The sequence below is a fragment of the Nerophis ophidion genome, linkage group LG05 (genome assembly GCF_033978795.1).
Source record: "Nerophis ophidion isolate RoL-2023_Sa linkage group LG05, RoL_Noph_v1.0, whole genome shotgun sequence".
In the NCBI taxonomy this organism is placed as follows: domain Eukaryota; kingdom Metazoa; phylum Chordata; class Actinopteri; order Syngnathiformes; family Syngnathidae; genus Nerophis; species Nerophis ophidion.
This window is the reverse complement of record NC_084615.1, coordinates 63,360,093-63,385,863: the sequence shown is the minus strand read 5'-3', so window position 1 is coordinate 63,385,863 and position 25,771 is coordinate 63,360,093. Positions and strand designations below refer to the sequence as shown.

The 25,771-nt window shown below is 42.2% G+C and overlaps 1 protein-coding gene across 1 annotated transcript in view; it reads right to left on the bottom strand.

Moving 5' to 3' along the window:
- tenm1 (teneurin transmembrane protein 1) overlaps positions 1–25,771 on the bottom strand; it is a 561,054-nt gene that overhangs the window by 328,510 nt on the left and 206,773 nt on the right. Inside the window, exons 4-5 of the mRNA XM_061901744.1 lie at positions 21,645–21,888; positions 193–431 (exon numbers count right to left, since the gene is read on the bottom strand). Coding sequence (XP_061757728.1) covers positions 193–431; positions 21,645–21,888 — 483 coding nt within the window. The remainder of the gene's footprint in view (positions 1–192; positions 432–21,644; positions 21,889–25,771) is intronic.

The window sequence follows — 25,771 nt, the reverse complement described above, 5'->3', positions numbered from 1 at the left end:
CCAAATCATAATAATACAAAATTAGACAAATAGACACTGTAATATATATATATAATAAACATGAATGCAATTTAAGACTTAATTTGGAAATGCAACTGTATATCTTGCTTGGTCAAGAAAGCTTCATTGGGATATGTGTTGCAGAGATTCAAAGAAGTTCGACGTCATTCTAATGTAAAGGGCAAAACTCACCGATGACATATGTGAGCAGCAGGGCAAGGGTCAGCGTGAGAAGCGACGCAGATAATGCCGTGCACTTCCAGTTGCAGCAGCGATGAGGCTTGTTGAAGGTAAACAGTGGTCTGGTCACACTGCTCCGAGGCAGGGGCCTGGGCGGGGGCGAGTACACTGTCCCAGAGGTCAGGGGGTAACCCTGCCCTGCACCTGACAGCAGGGCTGATGATCCCGAGCCCTGCTTGAAGAGGAAGTGTCTATAAGAGAGAAACAAGACAAAATCATTGCATTGTCCTCCAAGTCACGTTAAAGTTGGTCAATACAGTAGAAATGTTTTCCCTCACATCGTCTCGCGTCCTTGTTAGTGTGCACCTCGGAGGGAGACAATGTTGTGGCATAAAGCTTATCTGCTTCATGTCACTGACTGATCATTATCTAGGCTGCTAATTAAGATAGCTGCATGGTGGGGCTAAAGATGGGTGTTACCCCCAGGTGTTTCATTTGTGTAAAATAATCAACTTCAGCCAAAGATAGGCCGACCATATTCAGAAATCCCAAAAAGAGGACACATATATGCGTGCCAAGGCCGGGACTCGGTGAAAATTTGCCAATGATACTCAAATTTGCTTTATAAATAATATATTCATTTGAATAAAGCATTTTTTCTCCTATGTTGACGGCAGTGTTGGTGCTAGGAACCTTTAAAAATGGGGTCCCAGGGACCCCATCAAGTCATAAAAATGGGGTCCCTTAGTAAATTTTTGCCCTGAACACCTCCCTAGGGACGCGTTCGGGTGTCATCCTGACCAGATGCCCAAACCACCTCATCTGGCTCCTCTCAATGTGGAGGAGCAGCAGCTTTACTTTGAGCTCCTCCCGTATGGCAGGGCTTCTCACCCTATCTCTAAGGGAGAGCCCCGTCACCCGGCGGAGGAAACTCATTTCGGCCGCTTGTACCCGTTATCTTGTCCTTTCAATCAAAACCTAAAGCTCATGACCATAGGTGAGGATGGAAACGTAGATGGACCGATAAATTAAGAGCTTTGCCTTCTGGCTCAGCTCCTTCTTCACCACAACGGATCGATACAACGTCCGCATTACTGAAGACACCACACCGATCCGCCTGTCGATCTCACGATCCACTCTTCCCTCACTCGTGAACAAGACTCCTAGGTACTTGAACTCCTCCACTTGGGGCAGGGTCTCCTCCCTAACCCGGAGATGGCACTCCAACCTTTTACGAGCGAGAACCATTGACTCGGACTTGGAGGTGCTGATTTTCATTCCGGTCGTTCACACTCGCTGTGAACCGATCCAGCGAGAGCTGAAGATCCCGGCCAGATGAAGCCATCAGGACCAAATCATCTGCAAAAAGCAGAGACCTAATTCTGCAGCCACCAAACCGGATCCCCTCAACGCCTTGATTGCGCCTAGAAATTCTGTCCATAAAAGTTATGAACAGAATCGGTGACAAAGGACAGCCTTGGCGGAGTTCAACTCTCACTGGAAACCTGTCTGACTTACTGCCGGCAATGCGGACCAAGCTATGACACTGATCGTACAGGAAGCGAACCGCCACAATCAGACAGTCCGATACCCCATACTCTCTGAGCACTCCCCAAAGGATTTCCCGAGGGACACGGTCGAATGCCTTCTCCAAGTCCACGAAGCACATGTAGACTGGTTGGGCAAACTCCCATGCACCCTCAAGAGCCATGCCGAGAGTATAGAGGTCGTCCACAGTTCCACAACCAGGACGAAAACCACACTGTTTTTCCTGAATCCAAGGTTCGACTATCCGGCATAGCCTCCTCTCCAGTACACCTGAATAAACCTTACCGGGAAGGCTGAGGAGTGTGATCCCACGATAGTTGGAACACACCCTCCGGTCCCCCTTCTTAAAGAGAGGGACCACTACCCCGGTCTGCCAATCCAGAAGTACCGCCCCCGATGTCCACGTGCTGCTGCAGAGTCTTGTCAACCAAGACAGCCCCACAGCATTCAGAACCTTAAGGAACTCAGAGCGGTTCTCATCCACCCCCGGGGCCTTACAGTACCACCGAGGAGCTTTTTAACTACCTCAGCAACCTCAGTCCCAGAAATAGGAGAGTCCACCACAGATTCCCCAGGCACTGCTTCCTCATAGGAAGACGTGTTGGTGGGATTGAGGAGGTCTTAGAAGTATTCCTTCCACCGATCCACAACTTTAAATGCAATTTAAATATATGGTAACAAGATTGTGACCACTTGGAAAATGTTAATATCTAAAAACCAGAATTATGAAAAAGTTTCCCCATTCTAAATGTTTACATATCAATCATAACAAAAAGCTTGTGTTTAAAAACTGACATTTGACACAGTTTATGGCGCTCATTAGATTGCTTAAGGGTGTAACAAACAACCAATATGAAGCATAAATTGTTTTTACAGGTCCCTGGATTGAGCCAAATGTAAAATAAACTGACCGACGGCTCGTTTACAAAGTTATGACTAAGTTTAATTGATTAGCTATGCTGATGATGCTTCCTCGCTCTCTCTCTTTGAGTTAGTGTGTGCCCTTGTATCGCTTCCTGTGACACACTCACAATACCTGTCGCAGGAATGTAAACAAACAGGAGGGAAAGATATTCAATCTTGTCTTTCTTCATAATTTCTCGAGTCATATGAAATTTGCCCGACTGGGAGCCATTACCTCCCTGCTTGGCACTCAGCATCAAGGGTTGGAATTGGGGGTTACATCACCATAAATGATTCCCGGGCGCGGCACGGCTGCTGCCTACTGCTCCCCTCACTTCCCAGGGGGTGATCAAGGGGATGGGTCAAATGCAGAGGACACATTTCACCACACTTAGCGTGTGTGACAATCATTGGTACTTTAACTTTCACGTTCGCGGATAGCTCCATTTATGGTTAAGTTTTTATACGAAGAGAGTCCACTATTGTAGTCCAACGTTGTCGTCAGTAAGCTCTTTCTTTTTCCAAATTCACTTGTAGTCGGGCGGACTAGCTCGCAAAGGCACATATCGTAAATATACAATTTATAGTGTATTAGTTGTGTGTTTTTCATTTCTTATGTCTTATAAATTAGCATACAAATTTCCATAAAAAACAAAACAAAAAGATAAACTTACATCAGTTTAAGAGAAAAAAAAAAAATCAGTCTGACCTTGGGCCACTGGAGAGGGAGTCCAGATTGAGGCCAACGAAAAAAAACTTCACAGCCATAGCATTGATTGATTTATTGAAACTTGTATTAGTAGATTGCACAGTACAGTACATATTCCGTACAATTGACCACTAAATGGTAACACCCAAATACGTTTTTCAACTTGTTTAAGTCGGGGTCCACATAAATCAGATCATGGTACACACATAAACATTTGTTTAAGAGGGAAACATCAAAGAACATGAAGGACATTAAATACATTAAAATAGCATATCTGATGCAAACAGCCACCTCTAACCACAAAAGTAAAACAACAACAAAAATAATAATAATAAGCAACCAATAATATAAGTTGCGCACACACAATTGCACCATGCATGGACAAGCAACCAAACAAAAACATAATTTCAACACCTACAGACACTGTGTTCGCCTCTGCGGTGTTCCACCCCATCGTCTGCAGGGGTGGGGGGAGCATGGCCAGAGACAGGAGCAGACCCAACAAAGCAACCAAGGGAGCCGACTCCACCCTCGGCCGCCCACCAACTCTCGGCCAGCGTCTAGTCCGCATGGATGAGTGAGTGAGGATGCGTCCAAGGACACCGAAGCGTCAGATACACGCTCATTCAGCCAAGAAACTGTGAAGCCCGTCCGTTCTGGCGCCAGCTCCACAGCCCTGTCTCTTCAGACGCATCGCCTCTACTCCAGTCTCTCTAAACTGACTCCGGTGTGGCAAAGACCCAGCAGCTGGTTCCCACGGCCAAAAAGCTCCCAGGAGGCAGATCCAGAAGCCCACAAAAAAGCACCGCAGAAGCCAGAAAGTGCCACCCCTTGTCGCACAGCCCCAAAGGGTCCCAAACCAAAATGCAAAAAAAAAAAAAAAAAACACATAAAAACAAGAGGGAAACACCAGAAACACAAAAGGATGACACAAGAGCACAGAGCTCCTGCCGCCAGCAGCCACCACAGTGGCGCCATCTTAGAAAAAAAAAGAAGAAAAAAAGAAGAGACCCTTATTCTAGTATGACTGAGAAAAATCTCTGACTTACTTTTTTCGTTTTGAACTCATCCGAATGCCTGCTCAGTTTATACGACTGCATTATTAAGACTGAGAGGAAGTAATTTTCTTAAAGAGCGCTTTAAATGAAGATAAAATCTAAAATGAAGTGCAATGAATCATTTCATTTTATATTGTGTTCCGGTAATGGAAGGAAGGACTGTAAGGTGTCAGCTGAGGAAGCAGAAATATGCGGAATGGGGAAGTATGCAATTTGCAAAAGTGGGTCTTGGCAGGAAAATTTACATTATTTTAAGCAGTTTTTGCAAAGTTATTTCCTCTTCTTATTAGATAGAGTTTAAACAGCTGCCCACTGCTTCACTCATCCCCCCTCCCAAGGGGTGATCAAGGGTGATGGGTCGAATGCAGAGAATAATTTTGCCACACCTAGTGTGTGTGTTACAATCATTGGTACTTTAACTTTAATAGACCCGCTACAGAATGAAAAAAACAGACTGTTCGGGAAAAATGTTTACAGTTTTATAAGAAATACTAGAATTTAAGGAGAAAATTCAGTTCAGTGGTTCTAAAGGGGTTTAATCCAGCATAGACAGTTCTGATTGCCCACCACTGACTGCTGGTGATTAGGAAACTATACTTGTTTTTTATTTAAAAAAGTGTTCTTACATCCTGCCCCTGGTCACTTTGTGCTCTCCTCGTGGCATTAATAGTGGGTGGAAGTGTGATATGTCAGAGCAATGCACAGCTTTTCCTGACTTCTTGTCTGTTCATGCAGCAGAGGGTGTGAGGTCACGGGCTGCTATTGGGTCTTTCAAGGGCCTTTGGAGGACAAGCCATTAATGTGGAGCTAGACAGCAGAATGATAGCATCGGAGAACACCGGGATGCAACAAAGTCCATGCCATCGCTTTGTCTTATGTGAGAATCCTCATACTGAATATAACTCACTATGATATATTCACTCCAAAAGTGAACAGAGTAGAACAGTACATGAAAGAAGAGACACTACCGAATCACAGACATTTTGTCAAGATAGTTGCAGGAAATTTAACTATCAATTTATGACACGGATCACATCAAAATGAACCTGACTCCCGCCAGATCCTTGTAGTTTGTTGAGCTCCACACAAGGATCTGGACCGGAGGGCATTGCAAACTCCTTCAAGATAGCAAACAATAATGAACCAATCAGGATCGCCGGGAGGGATTTCATTGATGTGACGTAGCGCCGAAGCGACTGTTTGATTCAAACAACAATGGCGGCACGCAGCGAGGAACTGTGTGCTAACATTGATTCTGCATATTTTCTTTGCACAAACGACATCGATCGTCTACTGACATTGCTGCTCTGTTTCAGTAAAAGTTATCTAACTTTTCGCTCTGTCGTTATCCACTAGGGGTGTGGGAAAAAATTGATTCGAATACGAATCGAATCGTTTACGTTGTGTGATTCAGAATCGATTCTCATTTTTAAAAAATATATATATTTTTTTAATTTTTTATTTATTTATTTATTTTTTAACCGATCCAACAAACCACTACACAGCAATACCATAGCAATGCAATCCAATTCCAAAACCAAACCTGACCCAGCAACACTCAGAACTGCAATAAACAGAGCAATCTGGGTCAACGTGAATGACTGCTCGCCGACTGCTCTTGTTGCAAAAAAGCTAAGTATCGTTCTATCTGTGTGATTTTAACTGTTTTGCAGCTTTATTTACAACTTATCGAACATATTTAATAGTTCCATTTAACTTGCAAATCACCCGATCTCTGTCTCACCACTCCGCCCTCAGCTAGCTAGCTGCTAAGCTAACGAGGCTAGCGGAGAAAGGCAGCGCCGGTCTGAAGGAAGCTTCTCCCCCGCCACCGTGACCATCACTTCCCGAAGACAGCTGGCACCACACTCGGCGACGGAAAGTTTCTGTGAGTATGGCTTCCTGCGCTTCGTGCACTTAACTCATGGATAGGTTGGCTTTGCTGGAGAGCCGTGTCCGCCAGTTAGAGCAGTGTAATTTCGTAACTTTACATGTTGCGGACACATCTGCTAGCGTTAGCTGTAGCGAGCTAACTAGCCCAGCCTGTAGCAGCCCTAATCGGCCTACAAGCTACGGTGTACCGGTTGAGACGCATAATAGATTTAGCCCTTTAGCTAGTCCTACACCCCAGTCTACCGGGCACCACACTTTAGTCATAGGGGACTCCATCACCCGAAACATAAAGCTTAGCAAACCAGCCACAATTAAGTGTATTCCCGGGGGCAGAGCACCTGACATTGAAGCTAATCTTAGGGAGCTAACTCGCAACAGGTCTAATAAACACGTACGGCAGGCTAACCGCACCACTAGTTATGCGAATATAGTAATACACGTTGGCTCCAATGACGTTAGGATGAGACAATCAGAGATTACAAAGAGAAACATAGCCAGGGCTTGTAATCTCGCCAGAAAGATGTCCAGGCATCGAGTAATTGTCTCTGGCCCCCTGCCTGGGAGAGGCAATGATGAGAGATATAGCAGATTAGTCTCTCTTAACAGGTGGCTGGATAGCTTCTGCAGACAACAGGGATTTACGTTTATTGATAATTGGCCCTCTTTCTGGGGAAAACCTGGCTTGCTGAGGAGAGACGGCCTTCACCCTAACCAGGAAGGCGCTATCCTCTTGTCTCGGAACATAGACTTCGCATTGAGCCACATTTGACTAACTGCACTAGAGCAAGCCCGGTCACAGGCAATTACAGAGCCTGCTAGCCTGGGTATGGAGTCAGTTAAGTTAGAACTAGCCAGCGCCAGGCTGGATGATCCCTGTACACATAGCAATTTTCGTAGAATAATACACAACTCACAAAATGTTTTTTCTACTGTGTCTATGACTACGTCAGAGTTAGACATGCGCTCTACTGAGGTGGCAAATTATGATGCGTTCAGTTTATCGCAGCGCCAAGTAGACAATCTGAAAATTCCCGTCATATCAATTCCTAGATATGGTCGTAATTATTTTAAGTACACTGCGCATAATAAACGTAACATTATTAATATTGCTACGACGGATAATTTCATCAACAACTCCTTAAAACAGCCCACTACCTATAATATGGGCTTTCTAAACATCAGATCTTTGTCTCCCAAAACGTTATTAGTCAATGAGGTCATTAGAGACAACAACCTTAACGTCATCGGTCTTAGCGAAACCTGGCTTAAACCAGACGAGTTTTTTGCGATAAATGAGGCATCCCCTCCTAACTATACGAATGCGCATATTGCCCGTCACCTCAAAAGGGGAGGGGGTGTCGCACTAATATACAACGAAAACTTTAACTTTAGTCCTAACTTAAATAATAAATATAAATCGTTTGAGGTGCTTTCTATGAAGTCTGCCACACCTCTGCCTCTGTGCCTGGCCGTTATCTACCGCCCCCCAGGGCCCTATTCGGACTTTATTAGTGAATTCTCAGAGTTTGTTGCTGATCTAGTGACGCACGCCGATAATATAATTATAATGGGGGACTTTAATATCCATATGAATACCCCATTGGACCCACCGTGCGTGGCGCTCCAGACTATAATTGATAGCTGTGGTCTTACACAAATAATAAATGAACCGACGCATCGCAGCGGCAATACGATAGACCTAGTGCTTGTCAGAGGTATCACCGTCTCCAAAGTTATGATACTCCCGTGTACTAAAGTAATGTCCGATCATTACCTTATAAAATTCGAAGTTCAGACTCATGTTCGGCAAGCTAATAAGAATAATAACTGCTATAGCAGCCGCAACATTAATGCTGCCACAACGACGACTCTTGCGGACCTACTGCCCTCGGTAATGGCACCGTTCCCAAAGTATGTGGGCTCTATTGATAACCTCACTAACAACTTTAACAACGCCCTGCGCGAAACCATTGATAGTATAGCACCGCTGAAGTTAAAAAAGGCTCCAAATAGGCGTACGCCATGGTTTACTGAAGAAACTAGAGCTCAGAAATTATTATGTAGAAAGCTGGAACGCAAATGGCGCACGACTAAACTTGAGGTGCACCATCAAGCATGGAGTGATAGTTTAATAACTTATAAACGCATGCTTACCTTAGCTAAAACTAATTATTACTCAAATCTCATCCGCATTAATAAAAACGATCCAAATTTTTTGTTTAGTACTGTAGCATCGCTAACCCAACAAGGGACTCCTTCCAGTAGCTCCACCCATTCGGCAGATGACTTTATGAAGTTCTTTAATAAGAAAATTGAACTTATTAGAAAGGAGATTAAAGACAATGCGTCCCAGCTACAACGGGGTTATAGTAACACAGATACGATTGTATATACGGCGGATACTGCAAATATCCAAAATAGTTTCTCTCGTTTTGATGAAATAACATTAGAAGGATTGTTACAACGTGTAAATGGAATAAAACAAACAACATGTTTACTTGACCCACTTCCTGGGAAACTTATCAAGGAGCTTTTTGTATTATTAGGTCCATCAGTGCTAAATATTATAAACTTATCACTTTCCTCGGGCACTGTTCCCGTTGCATTCAAAAAAGCGGTTATTCATCCTCTCCTTAAAAGACCTAACCTCGATCCTGACCTCATGGTAAACTACCGACCGGTGTCTCACCTTCCCTTTATTTCGAAAATCCTCGAAAAAATTGTTGCGGAGCAGCTAAATGAGCACTTAGCGTTTAACAATCTATGTGAAACCTTTCAATCCGGTTTCAGGGCAAATCACTCGACTGAGACAGCCCTCGCAAAATTGACTAATGATCTATTGCTAACGATGGACTCTGATGCGTCATCTATGTTGCTGCTCCTCGATCTTAGCGCTGCTTTCGATACCGTCGATCATAATATTTTATTAGAGCGTATCAAAATACGAATTGGTATGTCAGACTCAGCCCTGTCATGGTTTAACTCTTATCTTACTGATAGGATGCAGTGCGTCTCCTATAACAGTGTGACCTCGGACTATGTTAAGGTAACGTGTGGAGTTCCCCAGGGTTCGGTCCTTGGCCCTGTACTCTTCAGCATCTACATGCTGCCGCTAGGTGACGTCATACGCAAATACGGTATTAGCTTGCACTGTTATGCTGATGACACCCAACTCTACATGCCCCTAAAGCTGACCAACATGCCGGACTGTAGTCAGTTGGAAGCGTGTCTTAATGAAATTAAACAATGGATGTCCGCTAACTTTTTGCAACTTAATGCCAAAAAAACGGAAATGCTGATTATCGGTCCTGCTAGACACCGACCTCTATTTAATAATACAACTTTAACATTTGACAACCAAATAATAAAACAAGGTGACTCTGTAAAAAATCTTGGTATTATCTTCGACCCAACTCTCTCCTTTGAGTCACACATTAAAAGCGTTACTAAAACGGCCTTCTTTCATCTCCGTAATATCGCTAAAATTCGCTCCATTTTGTCCACTAAAGACGCCGAGATCATTATCCATGCGTTTGTTACGTCTCGTCTCGATTACTGTAACGTATTATTTTCGGGTCTCCCCATGTCTAGCATTAAAAGATTACAGTTGGTACAAAATGCGGCTGCTAGACTTTTGACAAGAACAAGAAAGTTTGATCATATTACGCCTGTACTGGCTCACCTGCACTGGCTTCCTGTGCACTTAAGATGTGACTTTAAGGTTTTACTACTTACGTATAAAATACTACACGGTCTAGCTCCAGCCTATCTTGCCGATTGTATTGTACCATATGTCCCGGCAAGAAATCTGCGTTCAAAAGACTCCGGCTTATTAGTGATTCCTAGAGCTCAAAAAAAGTCTGCGGGCTATAGAGCGTTTTCCGTTGGGCTCCAGTACTCTGGAATGCCCTCCCGGTAACAGTTCGAGATGCTACCTCAGTAGAAGCATTTAAGTCTCATCTTAAAACTCATTTGTATACTCTAGCCTTTAAATAGACCTCCTTTTTAGACCAGTTGATCTGCCGCTTCTTTTCTTTCTCCTATGTCCCCCCCTCCCTTGTGGAGGGGGTCCGGTCCGATGACCATGGATGAAGTACTGACTGTCCAGAGTCGAGACCCAGGATGGACCGCTCGTCGGGACCCAGGATGGACCGCTCGCCTGTATCGGTTGGGGACATCTCTACGCTGCTGATCCGCTTCAGATGGTTTCCTGTGGACGGGACTCTCGCTGCTGTCTTGGAGCCACTATGGATTGAACTTTCACAGTATCATGTTGGACCCGCTCGACATCCATTGCTTTCGGTCCCCTAGAGGGGGGGGGTTGCCCACATCTGAGGTCCTCTCCAAGGTTTCTCATAGTCAGCATTGTCGCTGGCGTCCCACTGAATGTGAATTCTCCCTGCCCACTGGGTGTGAGTTTTCCTTGCCCTTTTGTGGGTTCTTCCGAGGATGTTGTAGTCGTAATGATTTGTGCAGTCCTTTGAGACATTTGTGATTTGGGGCTATATAAATAAACATTGATTGATTGATTGATTGAATTGAGAGGAGACACAAACACGACACAGAACAAACCAAAAGTAATGAAACAAAAATGAATATTATCAACAATAGTATCAATATTATTTATAATTTCAGCATAGCAGTGAAAAAAAATCCCTCACTGACATTATCATTAGAGATTTATAAAAATAAAAAAAGAACAATAGTGTCACAGTGGCTTACACTTGCATCGCATCTCATAAGCTTGACAACACACTGTGTTCAATGTTTTCACAAAGATAAAATAAGTCATATTTTTGGTTTGTTTAATAGTTAAAACAAATTTACATTTTTGCAATCAGTTGATAAAACATTGTCCTTTACAATTATAAAAGCTTTTTTTTTTTTTTTAAATCTAATACTCTGCTGGCATGTCAGCAGACTGGGGTAGATCCTGCTGAAATCCTATGTATTGAATGAATACAGAATCCTTTTGAATCGGAAAAATATTGTTTTTTAATCGAGAATCTAATCGAATCGAATCGAAAAAAATCGATATATTATCGAAATGTGACCCCAAGAATCGATATTGAATCGAATCGTGGGACACCCAAAGATTCACAGCCCTATTATCCACTATGTTGGCTGTTCTGTTTTGGATTTCCCAGCGTCGTTCTCATCAGCGTCACGGGTTGATTTCGATGATTTTTTACAATGCCTAGGAAATACATCTCCTTTTGAGAAGTCACAGATCCTTGAGTGGCGCTCAGCGAACTACAAGGATCTGGCGAGAGTCAGGTTACATCAAAATACCTTTACCGTAAACCCTGCTTTTTCGCTGTTATTTGGTTTCGGGCATGACCACGGTAAATGCATTACCACAAAGAAAGCTGGTTTAAAACCGGTTTTCAACATTATGAGAGCACTCTAAAAATTAAGTAACACCTTCATAGCTACCTTTACACTCGTTTAATCCAATAGTGCTGCAAGAGGCTAAGCCAATGAGCGACTGAACAGTGCACTCTTACTGGGTTGGTCTCATCTAGGGACTAATACCATTGTAGTATTGATATGTTCTAGTTCATTGTATGCTTGAAATGCTGAATATAGGCCAAAAATACATAGACATGCTTGAAAAAAAATCCAATCTGCGAGAGAGTAAACTGCAAACTTGGAAGTGCAACGTTGCGAGGGACAACATAAAGTGCAGAACAACCTCCTGTCAATGGCAGGGTTTGGATTTTGTTTAGTTTTTAAGACCCAGAAACCGACTGGATTTATTTGAAGGTTCCTCTTTCTGTTGTTCACGCTGTCAGGCTGTCAGTCTTTCATTGTGTTTCTCCTGCTCCCTTTGTCTAACTTATGTGGCCTTGTGGCAGTTTAACACGAGAGACAGATGACAGCCATCCTTCTCTGTTGGCCTCCCTAGCTCTGCCCATCCAGCCATTCAGCATGGGCTGAAGGCTGGGAGTCAAATGGGGGACACAGAGGCTGCACATAAAGCAGCCACACAGCCCTAAGGGTCAATGCTAGTTCAAGTCTAAAAGGAGATAAACCCACACACACACATACACACACACACACACTCAGAAAACAAGAATAGACAAAGACATGACAAATGCTCATTGGATGTTCACTCCACTGTCAAAAATGATTAATTATCAATACACATTAATAAAAACAGGATTTGTATTTAGTTATATTTGCCAAACCGCAGGGATCAAAAGTCTTCTTGCGCTTTAAAAATGTTTCACTGTTCTTTCCAGTTCACTGCTTTTGATCATCTCAGACAATATCTGATGCACAGGAAGCTCAGAAGTCCTATATTGGGGAGCAAATTTCCCCTGAGACAGGAAGTAAATGAGAGATCCTGCATGCTCTTCTGAAAAGTCTACTGCCCTAGGGCTATTCACAAGGTATACCGATGCAGATACAGTATATGAGCGATGTGTCTATACATTGTCATTTTTTGGTAGTGATATGGAGAAAAGGCAACGTATCGATCACTGGACTATAGTGTTTATATCTAGTATTCCTTTATAAACACCCAATGTGAGACCCGTAAGAAATAACTCTACCCCTGCACAAAGTGGTCACACCAAAAACAGCCGAAAAGGAAATCTTTGCACCCTTTAAAAATTCTTAATCATCCATCCATCCATCCATCTTCTTCCGCTTATCCGAGGTCGGGTCGCGGGGGCAACAGCCTAAGCAGGGAAACCCAGACTTCCATCTCCCCAGCCACTTCGTCTAGCTCTTCCCGGGGGATCCCGAGGCGTTCCCAGGCCAGCCGGGAGACATAGTCTTCCCAACGTGTCCTGGGTCTTCCCCGTGGCCTCCTACCGGTTGGACGTGCCCTAAACACCTCCCTAGGGAGGCGCTCGGGTGGCATCCTGACCAGATGCCCGAACCACCTCATCTGGCTCCTCTCGATGTGAAGGAGCAGCGGCTTTACTTTGAGTTCCTCCCGGATGGCAGAGCTTCTCACCCTATCTCTAAGGGAGAGCCCCGCCACACGGCAGAGGAAACTCATTTCGGCCGCTTGTACCCGTGATCTTATCCTTTCGGTCATGACCCAAAGCTCATGACCATAGGTGAGGATGGGAACGTAGATCGACCGGTAAATTGAGAGCTTTGCCTTCCGGCTCAGCTCCTTCTTCACCACAACGGATCGATACAACGTCCGCATTACTGAAGACGCCGCACCGATCCACCTGCCGATCTCACGATCCACTCTTCCCTCACTCGTGAACAAGACTCCTAGGTACTTGAACTCCTCCACTTGGGGCAGGGTCTCCTCCCCAACCCGGAGATGGCATTCCACCCTTTTCCGGGCGAGAACCATGGACTCGGACTTGGAGGTGCTGATTCTCATTCCGGTCGCTTCACACTCGGCTGCGAACCGATCCAGTGAGAGCTGAAGATCCCGGTCAGATGAAGCCATCAGGACCACATCATCTGCAAAAAGCAGAGACCTAATCCTGCGGTCACCAAACCGGAACCCCTCAACGCCTTGACTGCGCCTAGAAATTTTGTCCATAAAAGTTATGAACAGAATCGGTGACAAAGGACAGCCTTGGCGGAGTCCAACCCTCACTGGAAATGTGTTCGACTTACTGCCGGCAATGCGGACCAAGCTCTGACACTGATCGTACAGGGAGCGGACCGCCACAATAAGACAGTCCGGTACCCCATACTCTCTGAGCACTCCCCACAGGACTTCCCGAGGGACACGGTCGAATGCCTTCTCCAAGTCCACGAAGCACATGTAGACTGGTTGGGCAAACTCCCATGCACCCTCAAGAACCGTGCGGAGAGTATAGAGCTGGTCCACAGTTCCACGACCAGGACGAAAACCACACTGTTCCGCCTGAATCCGAGGTTCGACTATCCGGCGTAGCCTCCTCTCCAGTACACCTGAATAAACCTTACCGGGAAGGCTGAGGAGTGTGATCCCACGATAGTTGGAACACACCCTCCGGTACCCCTTCTTAAAGACAGGAACCACCACCCCGGTCTGCCAATCCAGAGGTACCGCCCCCGATGTCCACGCGATGCAACAGAGTCTTAATCAATCAATTCTTAATCAATATATTTCTATACACATTAATATATGTGAATTATATATTTGTATGTGGATGATATTATATGCATAAAGGAAAATGGCCCTGTTCTAGACAAGACACAATTGTTTTTTATTTTTTTTAAATAAAGGTCATAGCATCCACCCGTTTATTTTCTACCGCTTGTCCCTTCTGGGGTCATATTTTATGCAAACATTACATTTATATTGTATTTATACTGTTTATACATGTATATTATCCTCTATATTGGAATGAGCTCTGCATTAAAATATACAGTGGGGCAAAAAAGTATTTAGTCAGCCACCGATTGTGCAAGTTCTCCCACTTAAAATGATGACAGAGGTCTGGAATTTTCATCATAGGTACACTTCAACTGTGGGAAACAGAATGTCAAAAGAAAAATCCAGGAATTCCTATTGTAGGAATGTTAAAGAATGTATTTGTAAATTATGGTGAAAAATAAGTATTTAGTCAACCATTCACAGCTCTCACTAATGGAAGGAGTTTTTGGCTCATAATCTCACGATACATGGCCCCATTCCTTCTTTCCTTAACACGGATCAATCGTCCTGTCCCCTTAGCAGAAAAACAGCCCCAAAGCATGATGTTTCCACCCCCATGCTACACAGTAGGTATGGTGTTCTTGGGATGCAACTCAGTATTCTTCTTCCTCCAAACACGACGAGTTGAGTTTATACCAAAAAGTTCTATTTTGGTTTCATCTGACCACATGACATACTCCCAATCTTCTGCTGAATTATCCATGTGCTCACTGGCAAACTTCAGACGGGCCTGGACATGCACTGGCTTAAGCAGGGGGACACGTCTGGCACTGCAGGATTTGATTGCCTGTCGGCGCAGTGTGTTACTGATGGTAGCCTTTGTTACATTGGTCCCAGCTCTCTGCAGGTCATTCACCAGGTCCCCCCGTGTGGTTCTGGGATTTTTACTCACCGTTCTCATGATCATTTTGACCCCACGGGATGAAATCTTGCGTGAAGCCCCAGATCGAGGGAGATTATTGGTAGTCTTGTATGTCTTCCCTTTTCTGATAATTGCTCCCACAGTTGATTTTTTCACACCAAACTGCTTGCCTATTGTAGATTCACTCTTCCCAGTCTGGTGCAGGTCTACAATTATTTTCCTGGTGTCCTTCGACAGCTCTTTGGTCTTGGCCATAGTGGAGTTTGGAGTCTGACTGTTTGAGGCTGTGGACAGATGTCTTTTATACAGATAACAAGTTCAAACAAGTGCCATTAATACAGGTAACGGGTGGAGGACAGAAGACCTTCTTAAAGAAAAAGTTACAGGTCTGTGAGAGCCAGAGATCTTCCTTGTTTGAAGTGACCAAATACTTATTTTCCACCATAATTTACAAATAAATGATTTAAAATTCCTACAATGTGAATTTCTGGATATTTTTTTCACATTCTGTCTCTCACAGTTGAAGTGTACCTATGATGAAAATTCCAGACCTCTGTCATCATTTTAAGTGGGAGAACTTGCACAATCGGTGGCTGACTAAATACTCTTTTGCCCCGCTGTAACTAAATAAGAGAACAGGGGGTACCAAGTAAGATAAAGCTGCTTCACTAATACAATAGTAGCCAGTAACTTCTGAAATGTAGAATACAGTGATTCTCAAACTGTTGTGTATCATTAGTGGTATGCCAAAAGATTCACTTTATTATAAAGTACAGTGTATTATTTTCCTATATTCAAACTAGGGTTGTCCCGATACCAATAATTTGGTACCAGTACAGACATTCATATTGATACTTTTCAAAACTTTTCAAAGTAAAGAGAACTTCAAACACAATTTAATAGGAAATCTTACAATACATTGAACATAGGTTTCCAATTGCAAAATAATCATTTTAAAAGGTTAAGATAGAAATTAAAAGGCATTAAACACAATTAACAATTTTCCATATTACATATAGTCTGCCCAATGAAATATTAGGTTAGAATAGATTAAAAAGCCGTATTGACAGTATGTTACATGTTTCATGATTTTTAGTCGCCAATCCTGGTCTGTGCTTTAAAGGGGAACATTATCACCAGACCTATGTAAGCGTCTATATATACCTTGATGTTGCAGAAAAAAGACCATATGTTTTTTTAACCGATTTATTACTCTAAAAGGGTGAATTTGGCAAATTAAACGCCTTTCAATTGTTCGCTGTCAGAGTTATGACCTTTCACCCGTGACGTTACAACAGGAAGCAATCCGCCATTTTCTCAAACACATTACACACACAAGTCAAATCAGCTCTGTTATTTTCCGTTTTTTCGACTGTTTTCCGTACTTTGGAGACATCATGCCTCTTCGGTGTGTTGTCGGAGGGTGTAACAACACGAACAAGTTTACTTATGTGGAGTGTGCATCGATTAGGACGGCATTCTAATCTATGCTAACATGCTATTTAGGCTACCTGTATGTACATATTGCATCATCATGCCTCATTTGTAGCTATATTTGCATCCAGCCTTTCCCTTCACCCACATTTAATGCCAAACAAACACATACCAATTGACGGATTCAAGTTGCACCAGTGTCAAAAGATGCGAAAGTCCCTCGTTTGTTCTGCACATTTTACCGATGATAGCGATGCTACGACAGAGATGTGTGGATATCCTGCGACACTCAAAGCAGACGCATTTCCAACAATAAAGTCAACGAAAACACAAAGGTGAGTTTTGTTGATATTATTGACTTATGTCTAATCAGACATATTTGGTCACGGCATGACTGCCAGCTAATCGATGCTAACATGCTATTTAGGCTAGCTGTATGTACATTTGTAGCTATATTTGCATTCAGCCTTTCCCTCCACTCTCATTTAATGCCAAACAAACACATACCAATTGACGGATTTAGTTGCTCCAGTGTTTAAAAGATGCAATTGTTGGTTAGAAGGCGATCGCCGAATAGCTTCTATAGCTATTCGCTCAATAGCTTCAGTTTCTTCTTCAATTTCGTTTTCGCTATCTGCCTCCATACTCCAACCATCCGTTTCAATACATGCGTAATCTGTTGAATCGCTTAAGCCGCTGAAATCCGAGTCTGAATCCGAGCTAATGTCGCTATATCTTGCTGTTCTATCCGCCATGTTTTTTTGTATTGGCGTCACTATGTGACGTCACAGGAAAATGGACGGGTGGATTTACAGATAGCGAAAATCAGGCACTTTAAAGCCTTTTTTCGGGATATTCCATGATGGGTAAAATTTTGAAAAAAATTTTGAAAAATAAAATAAGCCACTGGGAACTGATTTTTATTCGTTTTAACCCTTCTGAAATTGTGATAATGTTCCCCTTTAAGAAAAACACAAGTATTAGCAAATACTAAAAACAAAACTATGGATAAATGTACACAGATATGCCATGTAGCAGGTTAGACACACATTGTTAAAGATAAAACACTAGTTTTAGGAATTTGTTACAAAATTCAGTCATTTCACTTGTAATAGTTGATGCTTATAGGGTGGTTTTAGCGTTGCTATTATTTGGCATCAAGCCAAGCAGCTGTGTGCACGTCTGCGTATCTACATGTGCACAGCAGGGGAGCTGGTTAACTTATGAGAATAGAGTGTGTGTGTGTGTGTGTGTGTGTGTGTGTGTGTGTGTGTGTGTGAGTGTGTGTGTGTTTGCGAAAATGGCAATGTGTTGGCTGAGTGATGTCATTGAGTGAGTGGGCAAACAAAGAGAGAGACAGGGAGCCCGTGCACTGTGCCGCCGAGTAATGAACGGGTCTGGTTGTATCCTGCAAATCTACTAATATTGTCATGACTCGATGACCTTGTTTGACCCGAAAGCGGAGCTGAGCAGACCCAATAACAAGGAAACTTAAGGGTGTTACGCACGACGAAAACTTCGGCCCTAGAGGGAACGTCTGCCCTGTGCTCCTCGACTACGGTCTGCATGGGAGCCGAACAGCAGGAAATGTCTAACAACAATTATTACCTGTAACTCTTTATAACTCCTTGTACAGATCTGAATGCTTGTTATTAAATTGTTTACTTAAGTTTGAAGCAAAGGTAGTGATACTAATCGCCTTATTTGTCGAGGCATGTCTTAAAGAAAAACTTGCTGTTAAAAGCGTCCCGTTTTTCAGTTTTTTGTTTTGAAGCCCAAATACCTCTATATTGCGCTTCACGCACTTTCTTTATTAACCAGTAGAATTGTTTTTTATTTGCCATTCTTCCCCCTCCACGATGTTATTGCTTGTATGCACTTTGTGTGTGCGTTTTGACACACTCAACATCATGCGCCTCGGCTCGGTCACCGCCATACAGCAACATAAACCATTCTGGAATTTTTCAAAGGTAGTATGGTACCATTTCCAATTCATTAGGACAGCGGTACTTTGTTAGTACAGGTATACTGTACAACCCTAATTCAAACACAATGTTACTTTTCAAATGGTTTATAATACAAAAGTTCCCAAAATAATAAATATACCAGTTAAATAAAACATCTGCCTTGTTTTTAATGAATGCTTAGGCCAACTATGCTTCTGTATGTTAATGATGGTAATTATTGGAGAGCCAAGCCTTTTCTGAGGTGATACTTGGTGGAAAAAAGTTTAAGAACCACTGGTAGAAGTAACAGCATTTAACAATGATGAATTGTATTTCCTTTGGTGGACATTCATTTCAATTAATGATCATAATATTAATGGGCTAAAGACTAAAATCTTAATATTTTAGAAAAAAAATCCATCCTTTATTTTGATGAGACCAAATGTATTTTAATTTAGTAGGTGCCTTAAAAGGGAAAATACTGCTTTCAAGTGGATATGTCAATATTTGTATTTTAAGCCACACTAACTGAAGTAATTGTCAAGATTGCTGCATTAGTATAACATTTTATTTTATTACATTTTATGTGTGTACTTTGAATCTTTGAAAAGTGCTTCTGGGCCCGCTGTGACCAATCAAAAAAGCTTTTAAAAGCTACGTGTGTTTACAAAGCAGCAGTGTTGCACAACATGTGGGCAATTAAATTGTTTCCTTTGAGGGAAAACAACATAAACATACAGTAGTATAACAAAAATTATGCAACAAACTGTTGCAGAGTTTTAAATAGTTTTTTTTTAATGTTTCTATTAAGAAAAGTACAAGCATACACATTGCAACTCTAACAAAAATAAAAATGTTGGTTGGTATCAGTATATGTTGTGCTTTAACGTATCGTACACAAATGGTATCCGGTAGGGGTGTAACAGGACGTGTATTTATATTGAACAGTTTCGGTACGGGGGTTTCGGTTCGGCAAGCGGGCGTACCGAACAAGTTTGTAAGTCTTTACAAGCTGCTCTGCTTTCTGCCTCTGTCTCAGCAGCAATCATTTGTACCACCCACACAACCATCTGATTGGTTACACACAAAACCAATCAGCAGTGCGTATTCAGAGCGATGTAACAGCCAATCAGCAGTGCGTATTCAGAGCGCATGGAGTCACTGCTTCAGCGTCGAGCAGATATTCATTTAGCAGGGGAGCAGCGGACTCTCCCCGAAATTATACTAAACACTTCCAAGTCAACTACTTTCTAAACATCACTATGAGCCCTTTGACTTTCTAAAAACTTAAACTGCAGCTCAGCTCGCTCGCAGTTCTGGCTTGAGGTGAAAGCTAATTAGCTTTTAGCGTAACGTTAGCTCACTTTGCTGTGCGTGTGTGTGAGTGTGTGTGTGTGTGTGTGTGTGTGTGTGTGTGTGTGTGTGTGTGTGTGTGTGCGTGTGTGTGTGTTAGGGGCAGCAAAGCCTTGTCTGTCTATTATTTCATTGAACTCCACGGTGTACTGGGATGAGTAGTCTCTCCTATTGCTGTTGTACTATTTTTTCAGCTATAGTTACAATAATCATTAGTAATGTAGCAGCCTAGTTTTGAATGGCAGGGTCCCTGCTATCACATGTTGATAAAAATGTAACATTTACATAATAAAAGTCAACTACAGGCTTCCCAAATGCTGTAATAAATTAAGCCTGATGAGTTCACTTGAAACTGTTTAATGTTGCACTTTTTATATGTAGAAGAAAGGTTTTGTCATTTTATTTAATCAAAGCAACAACTTGAGGCAGTTTAATGTGGATTAACGTGGGCAGAATTATTATAGTGTTCCCAATTTTAAAAGGATAAAGCCATTGTTTACAAATTTGGTAAATAAATAACCCAAAAAATGTATATTTGGTTGTTTTCTTACTGTACCGTAAATGAACCGAACTTTGACCTCTAAACCAAGGTACGTACCGAACTGAAATTTGTGTTTACCGGTACACCCCTAGTATCCGGCCATCCCTAGTTACAATGCACCTCTGACACGTCCGTATAATGACACTAGTCGGGCCGATGATTCATTTAAATGGTCACTGAATCTAATTTGATTCTATTCTTAGTCTCTCCTTTAAATGAGATAAGATCTAATTATGGTCTAATGCATAACTTATTAAAAGTGCTTCTTCTCGTGTGGCAGCCTGCCAATCGCACCCTCAATGCCAGACTTCAGCCACACCGAGGTCTCATTAAACATGCAAACATATTAAAGTTAAATTTATTTTGCACCTTGCTGCTTCCTTCTCAAAATCAGCCTCACAAATGAGAACATGCAGAATAACTCCATGATCAATTATTACTTATGCAGCTGGGAAATACCTAATTCAGTTTGATGAGATGAAAACCCATCACTTCATAGCTGAGCATTTGGATAAAAAATGTTTCCAGGTGCCACAGTTGGAGGTGGAATTTCAATATGTTCCCAAAAAGAGGATTTGTGCTAGATACTTGGTTTTGTTTTGGGAGGTATTAACTCATAATAGTCCCTTGGTGGAGTTTCAGAGGTGTGGTAAGAGAATCCTAAAAAACCTGAGAGATCCACAATGGCTTTGATGGTGTGCAAAGACTTGTTATATTACCCATGAGGCTTGTGTGCTGCTCCACTTTTTTTGTATACTTTCAAAACATCCAAATAAAGTTCTTTACTTAATTGTGCTTCACAGATATTGTGACAAGGTCCTGATAAAACTGTTGTCTTTAAAGTTATGGTTCTCATTTGGGAAATTAAAGTAAGGCCTTTATCAAAGAGACACTGATTTGAACAGTCATTTATGAATGACAAATCCTTGGATTTGGACTGAAAGCATTTTTGGAAAAGAGAGCTCTATGTGTGTTCCAAATTTGATGTTGAATGTATGCCGAGGTTTCATTTGTTCAAATTAAACTTCAACGTACATTCAACAATTTTGAGGTCAAGAAAACAATGTTTTCCCATGCGCTGCATTTTCTTACCTGGTCTCTAAGGGAATGTTGCTGTTCAGCACCCAGCTGTCATGAAGCTGTGCCTGGTCCGTGCCGGAACCGGTGTCTGGCCCCTGGACACCCTGGGTGGCCTGACATCGCGATGGCATGGTCTTCCTCTGCAGACTGACTTGAGTGTAAGGGGCCGGGCGGGCACAAGTGCAGGCGTGAGGTGGTGGGGGAGGTGGCGGTAATGGTCGGAATGTGAACTGACCACCTGGACTGCTGGGCAACTCTATGTGGAAAAAGGGATGTACATAAACATAGTCGTGTCAGCAACCAGTTCCATATATTACAATTACTATACAAGTGACGGACGGTGTGGTGCCATCACTGTGATTAAGGGCCATAAATAAACTCGCCTTCATACTGTATCTGATTTGATACATTTCTAGTATCCTTATAAATAGAAACTTGGCTAGTGCAACACTGGGTCTTTAAAGGGGAACATTATCGACGGACCTATGTAAGCGTCAATATATTCCTTGATGTTGCAGAAAAAAGACCATATATTTTTTTAACCGATTAACGAACTCTAAATGGGTGAATTTTGGCGAATTAAACGCCTTTCTGTTTATCCCTTTCTGAGCGGCGACGTCAGAACGTGACGTCACATCGGTACTCAACGCCATTTTTCCCTACCTTATTTTCCGTTTTTTTCGACTATTTTCCCATACCTTGGAGACATCATGCCTCGTCGGTGTGTTGTCGTAGGGTGTAACAACACTAACAGGGACGGATTCAAGTTGATTTACGTAGAATGTGCATCGATTAGAACGGAATGCTAATCAATGCTAACATGCTATTTAGGCTAGCTGTGTACATATTGCAGCATTATGCCTCATTTGTAGCTATACTTACATCCAGCATTTCCCTCCATCCACATTTAATGCCGAACAAACAAATAGTAGTCGACGGATTTAAGTTACTCCAGTGTCAAGAGATGCGAAAATCCCTCGTTTGGTTTTTACCGGCGATGCTACGACAGAGATGGCACAGAGATGGCAAGAATGTCTCGATATCCTGCGACACTAGAAGCAGATGCATTCCCAACGATAAAGTCAACGAAATCACAAAGGTGAGTGTTGTTGATTTTATTGACTTATGTGCTAATCAGACATATTTGGTCGTGGCATGACAGCCAGCTAATCGATGCTAACATGCTATTTAGGCTACCTGTATGTACATTTGAAACTATATTTACATCCAGCGTTTCCTTCCACCACATTTAATGCGAAACAAACACTTACCAATCGACAGATTTAAGTTGATCCAGTGTCAATCCGAAAGTCCTGATCGGTTGGTCTGCACATTTTACCGGCGATGCTAACGCAGACATGGCCGAATAGCTTCAATAGCTATTCGCTCAATAGTTTCAGTTTCTTCTTCAATTTCGTTTTCGCTATCTGCCTCCATACTCCAACCATCTGTTTCAATACATGCGTAATCTGTTGAATCACTTAAGCCGCTGAAATCTAAGTCTGAATCTGAGCTAATGTCGCTATATCTTGCTGTGCTATTCGCCATTGTTTGTATCGGAATCGCTATGTGACGTCACAGGGAAATGGACAGTGGCTTAGGCAAATAGCGAAACTCAAGCACTTTAAAGCTTTTTTTAGGGATATCCCAGGAAGGTAACATTTTAAAAAAAACTTTGAAAAATAAAATAAGCCACGGGGAACTGATTTTTATTGGTTTTAACCCTTCTGAAATTGTGATAATGTCCCCCTTTAAAGTGCTCGACTTAATCCTCACCCGCCAGCCCAAACCACCCATCTGATGTTCATTATGAGATATGTAGCTCAGCAGAATGAGCTAGCCAGCTGTAACTCGCTCACACTGGTAACCTTAAGGTCTATCTGGCACTTTTTAAATTAATTATTTAACATTCTCTTATGCTAAAACTCCTCCTCCCCGTCCCCATGATGCTTTCTGTATTACCCCAGCCTTCCTTCTCACACTAATTGCCGTTCTGCCAAATGGAACGTTTTGTTTTTTGTGTGTCTGTGCTCAGATGCTTCAGATAGGACCAGTTTGCATGTATGTTCATGTGAGAAGGCAGCTGTGTATGTGTTTGTATTTATTCATGAGTGCACATCAAGTGTCCTGAGACTTTCTCTTTCAGTGTTCGGGGGAACTCCTGCCATACGGTTGTAATATGGTTCGATGAACACAGTAATAGTTTGGTACCAAAGCACCAGCATTGGAAGAAATGTAGTGTTTGTCTCAAACCATGAAAACGGCTTTAAGAAATGAACAAATATTATTAACCAACAATATTTGAGAACAATAATGTGAAGTTTTACAAAGATACCAATGAAAAAACATTTTAAGAATCTTACCAGGTGGAAACAAAGACATAAGTAAATCAATCAGCTTGTTCTAGTTCTTCAAGGGCCCTATATTCTCTGATGTGCTAGAATAGAAAAAGCTGCACAATAGTGCATTATCCCCTGTCAACTTGGGTCTGTCACTACGCACCTTCATCCAAGATGTGCACTCTGGGTGGAGCAACCCTTAAATGTGCCAAGTCAGATCTGGATTTCCGCCTAGTCTCCCATCGACTTAAGTACTTTTGTTCTTACGCACTTCTGAGACCGCAATATGTCCAGCGCCCCAGGAAAGTGAAACGTTTTATTGCACTTGAAGTTTGAATGCCGTGTACACCTCATGTAATAAATGAAACAATACTTCCAGAAAGCTATCAGATCTATTCTGATCACTTCAATTGGAGACATTGTATTCAATTATTCTGCACATCTAAAAACAAAATGTGTCATGGTAAATTCCGTCTCATTAGCATTGAGCCCGCCTTCATTCATGACTGGGTCTGTCTGGAGGCTGGATGGGAGAATACAAATGAGAGAAACGTGTGTAACTTCATGCGTGTAAAAAGCTCTTAAGCGCAAACGGGAGAATAAAGCCATGACTGAGCACGGAAGCTCAAAAGTTTTGTAAAGTCTTTGACTTTTGCATTTTGAGGTACTGTAGATTAAAGAATTTGTACATAGGTCCTATAAGGCCATTTGTCCAGCTAAATAAGGCCTTTTGAACAATGATACAGAGGTAAGTATGATGTGCATGCATATATCTTAAAATTGAAATTACTTAATGAGTGTGGCCAACTGGTCATCATGCTGTTTGACCCAAAAAATTGGCTTCGATATATTTTACGAGATAATGCTGCTTACTGAGATTGTGTCAAGATGTTCCCAAGCATGAAATAAAATATGTCTCCATTATCTGCACACTGACAAAATGAAATGGTCTTTTCATTAGTTGTGACAAACCATTACTCATCTCGCATATTTATTTCATGGTTTCAATGACACTTGGAGTACAGTCTCACTAAGTGGTCCACCCCCATTGCATATGCAATGATGCACAGTGCACCCACACAGAGCTTTGTATTTGTATTCCGCCAAACAGGTTTGTGTTTAATTGTCAACCTGCAGTTTATAGACTTGTTTTCCAAAGTGGGGGTCAAATTCACAAACATTTATTTTACGCGGCTAAATTAGCAGCACAAGTTAATCAGTTTGAGCTGAAGCTTGTTCCATTAAAACGGGTAAAATGACAAGTAATACATTTCTGTTATCACCCAGAGGTGCTGTTTAATAGAAACTAATGTGGAAAATGAAGGTTATTTTTGTCTTAAGCCACTCCGGAGTATTAAATGAGTCCCGCTTAGGGGAAACTGACAGAACATTTTTAGAGCACTACTATTACATTCTGTGTCAGTTGTGATGCACCAGGAGCTTGAAAGTGCATTGCCAATTTTAGAGGTCTAACTGATTCATCAGCAACTGGGAGTCCTTTGAGCCCTGATACAAAATCCCCTGCTACCGTTTTGTGTTTGGGTTTTTTTGTACACCCAATGTCAAATGTTATGCGGATGGCCTACATTGCACTGCTTTGCATAACTAAATTGTAACAGAATACAACTAGGAAAATAAATTCAGTCTAAAACGGCTATAGTTACATACAGAGGTGGGTAGAGTAGCCAGAAATTGTACTCAAGTAAGAGTACTGTTACTTTAGAGACGTATTACTCAAGTAAAAGTAAGGAGTAGTCATCCAAATTTTTACTTGAGTAAAAGTAAAAGTATGTTGTGAAA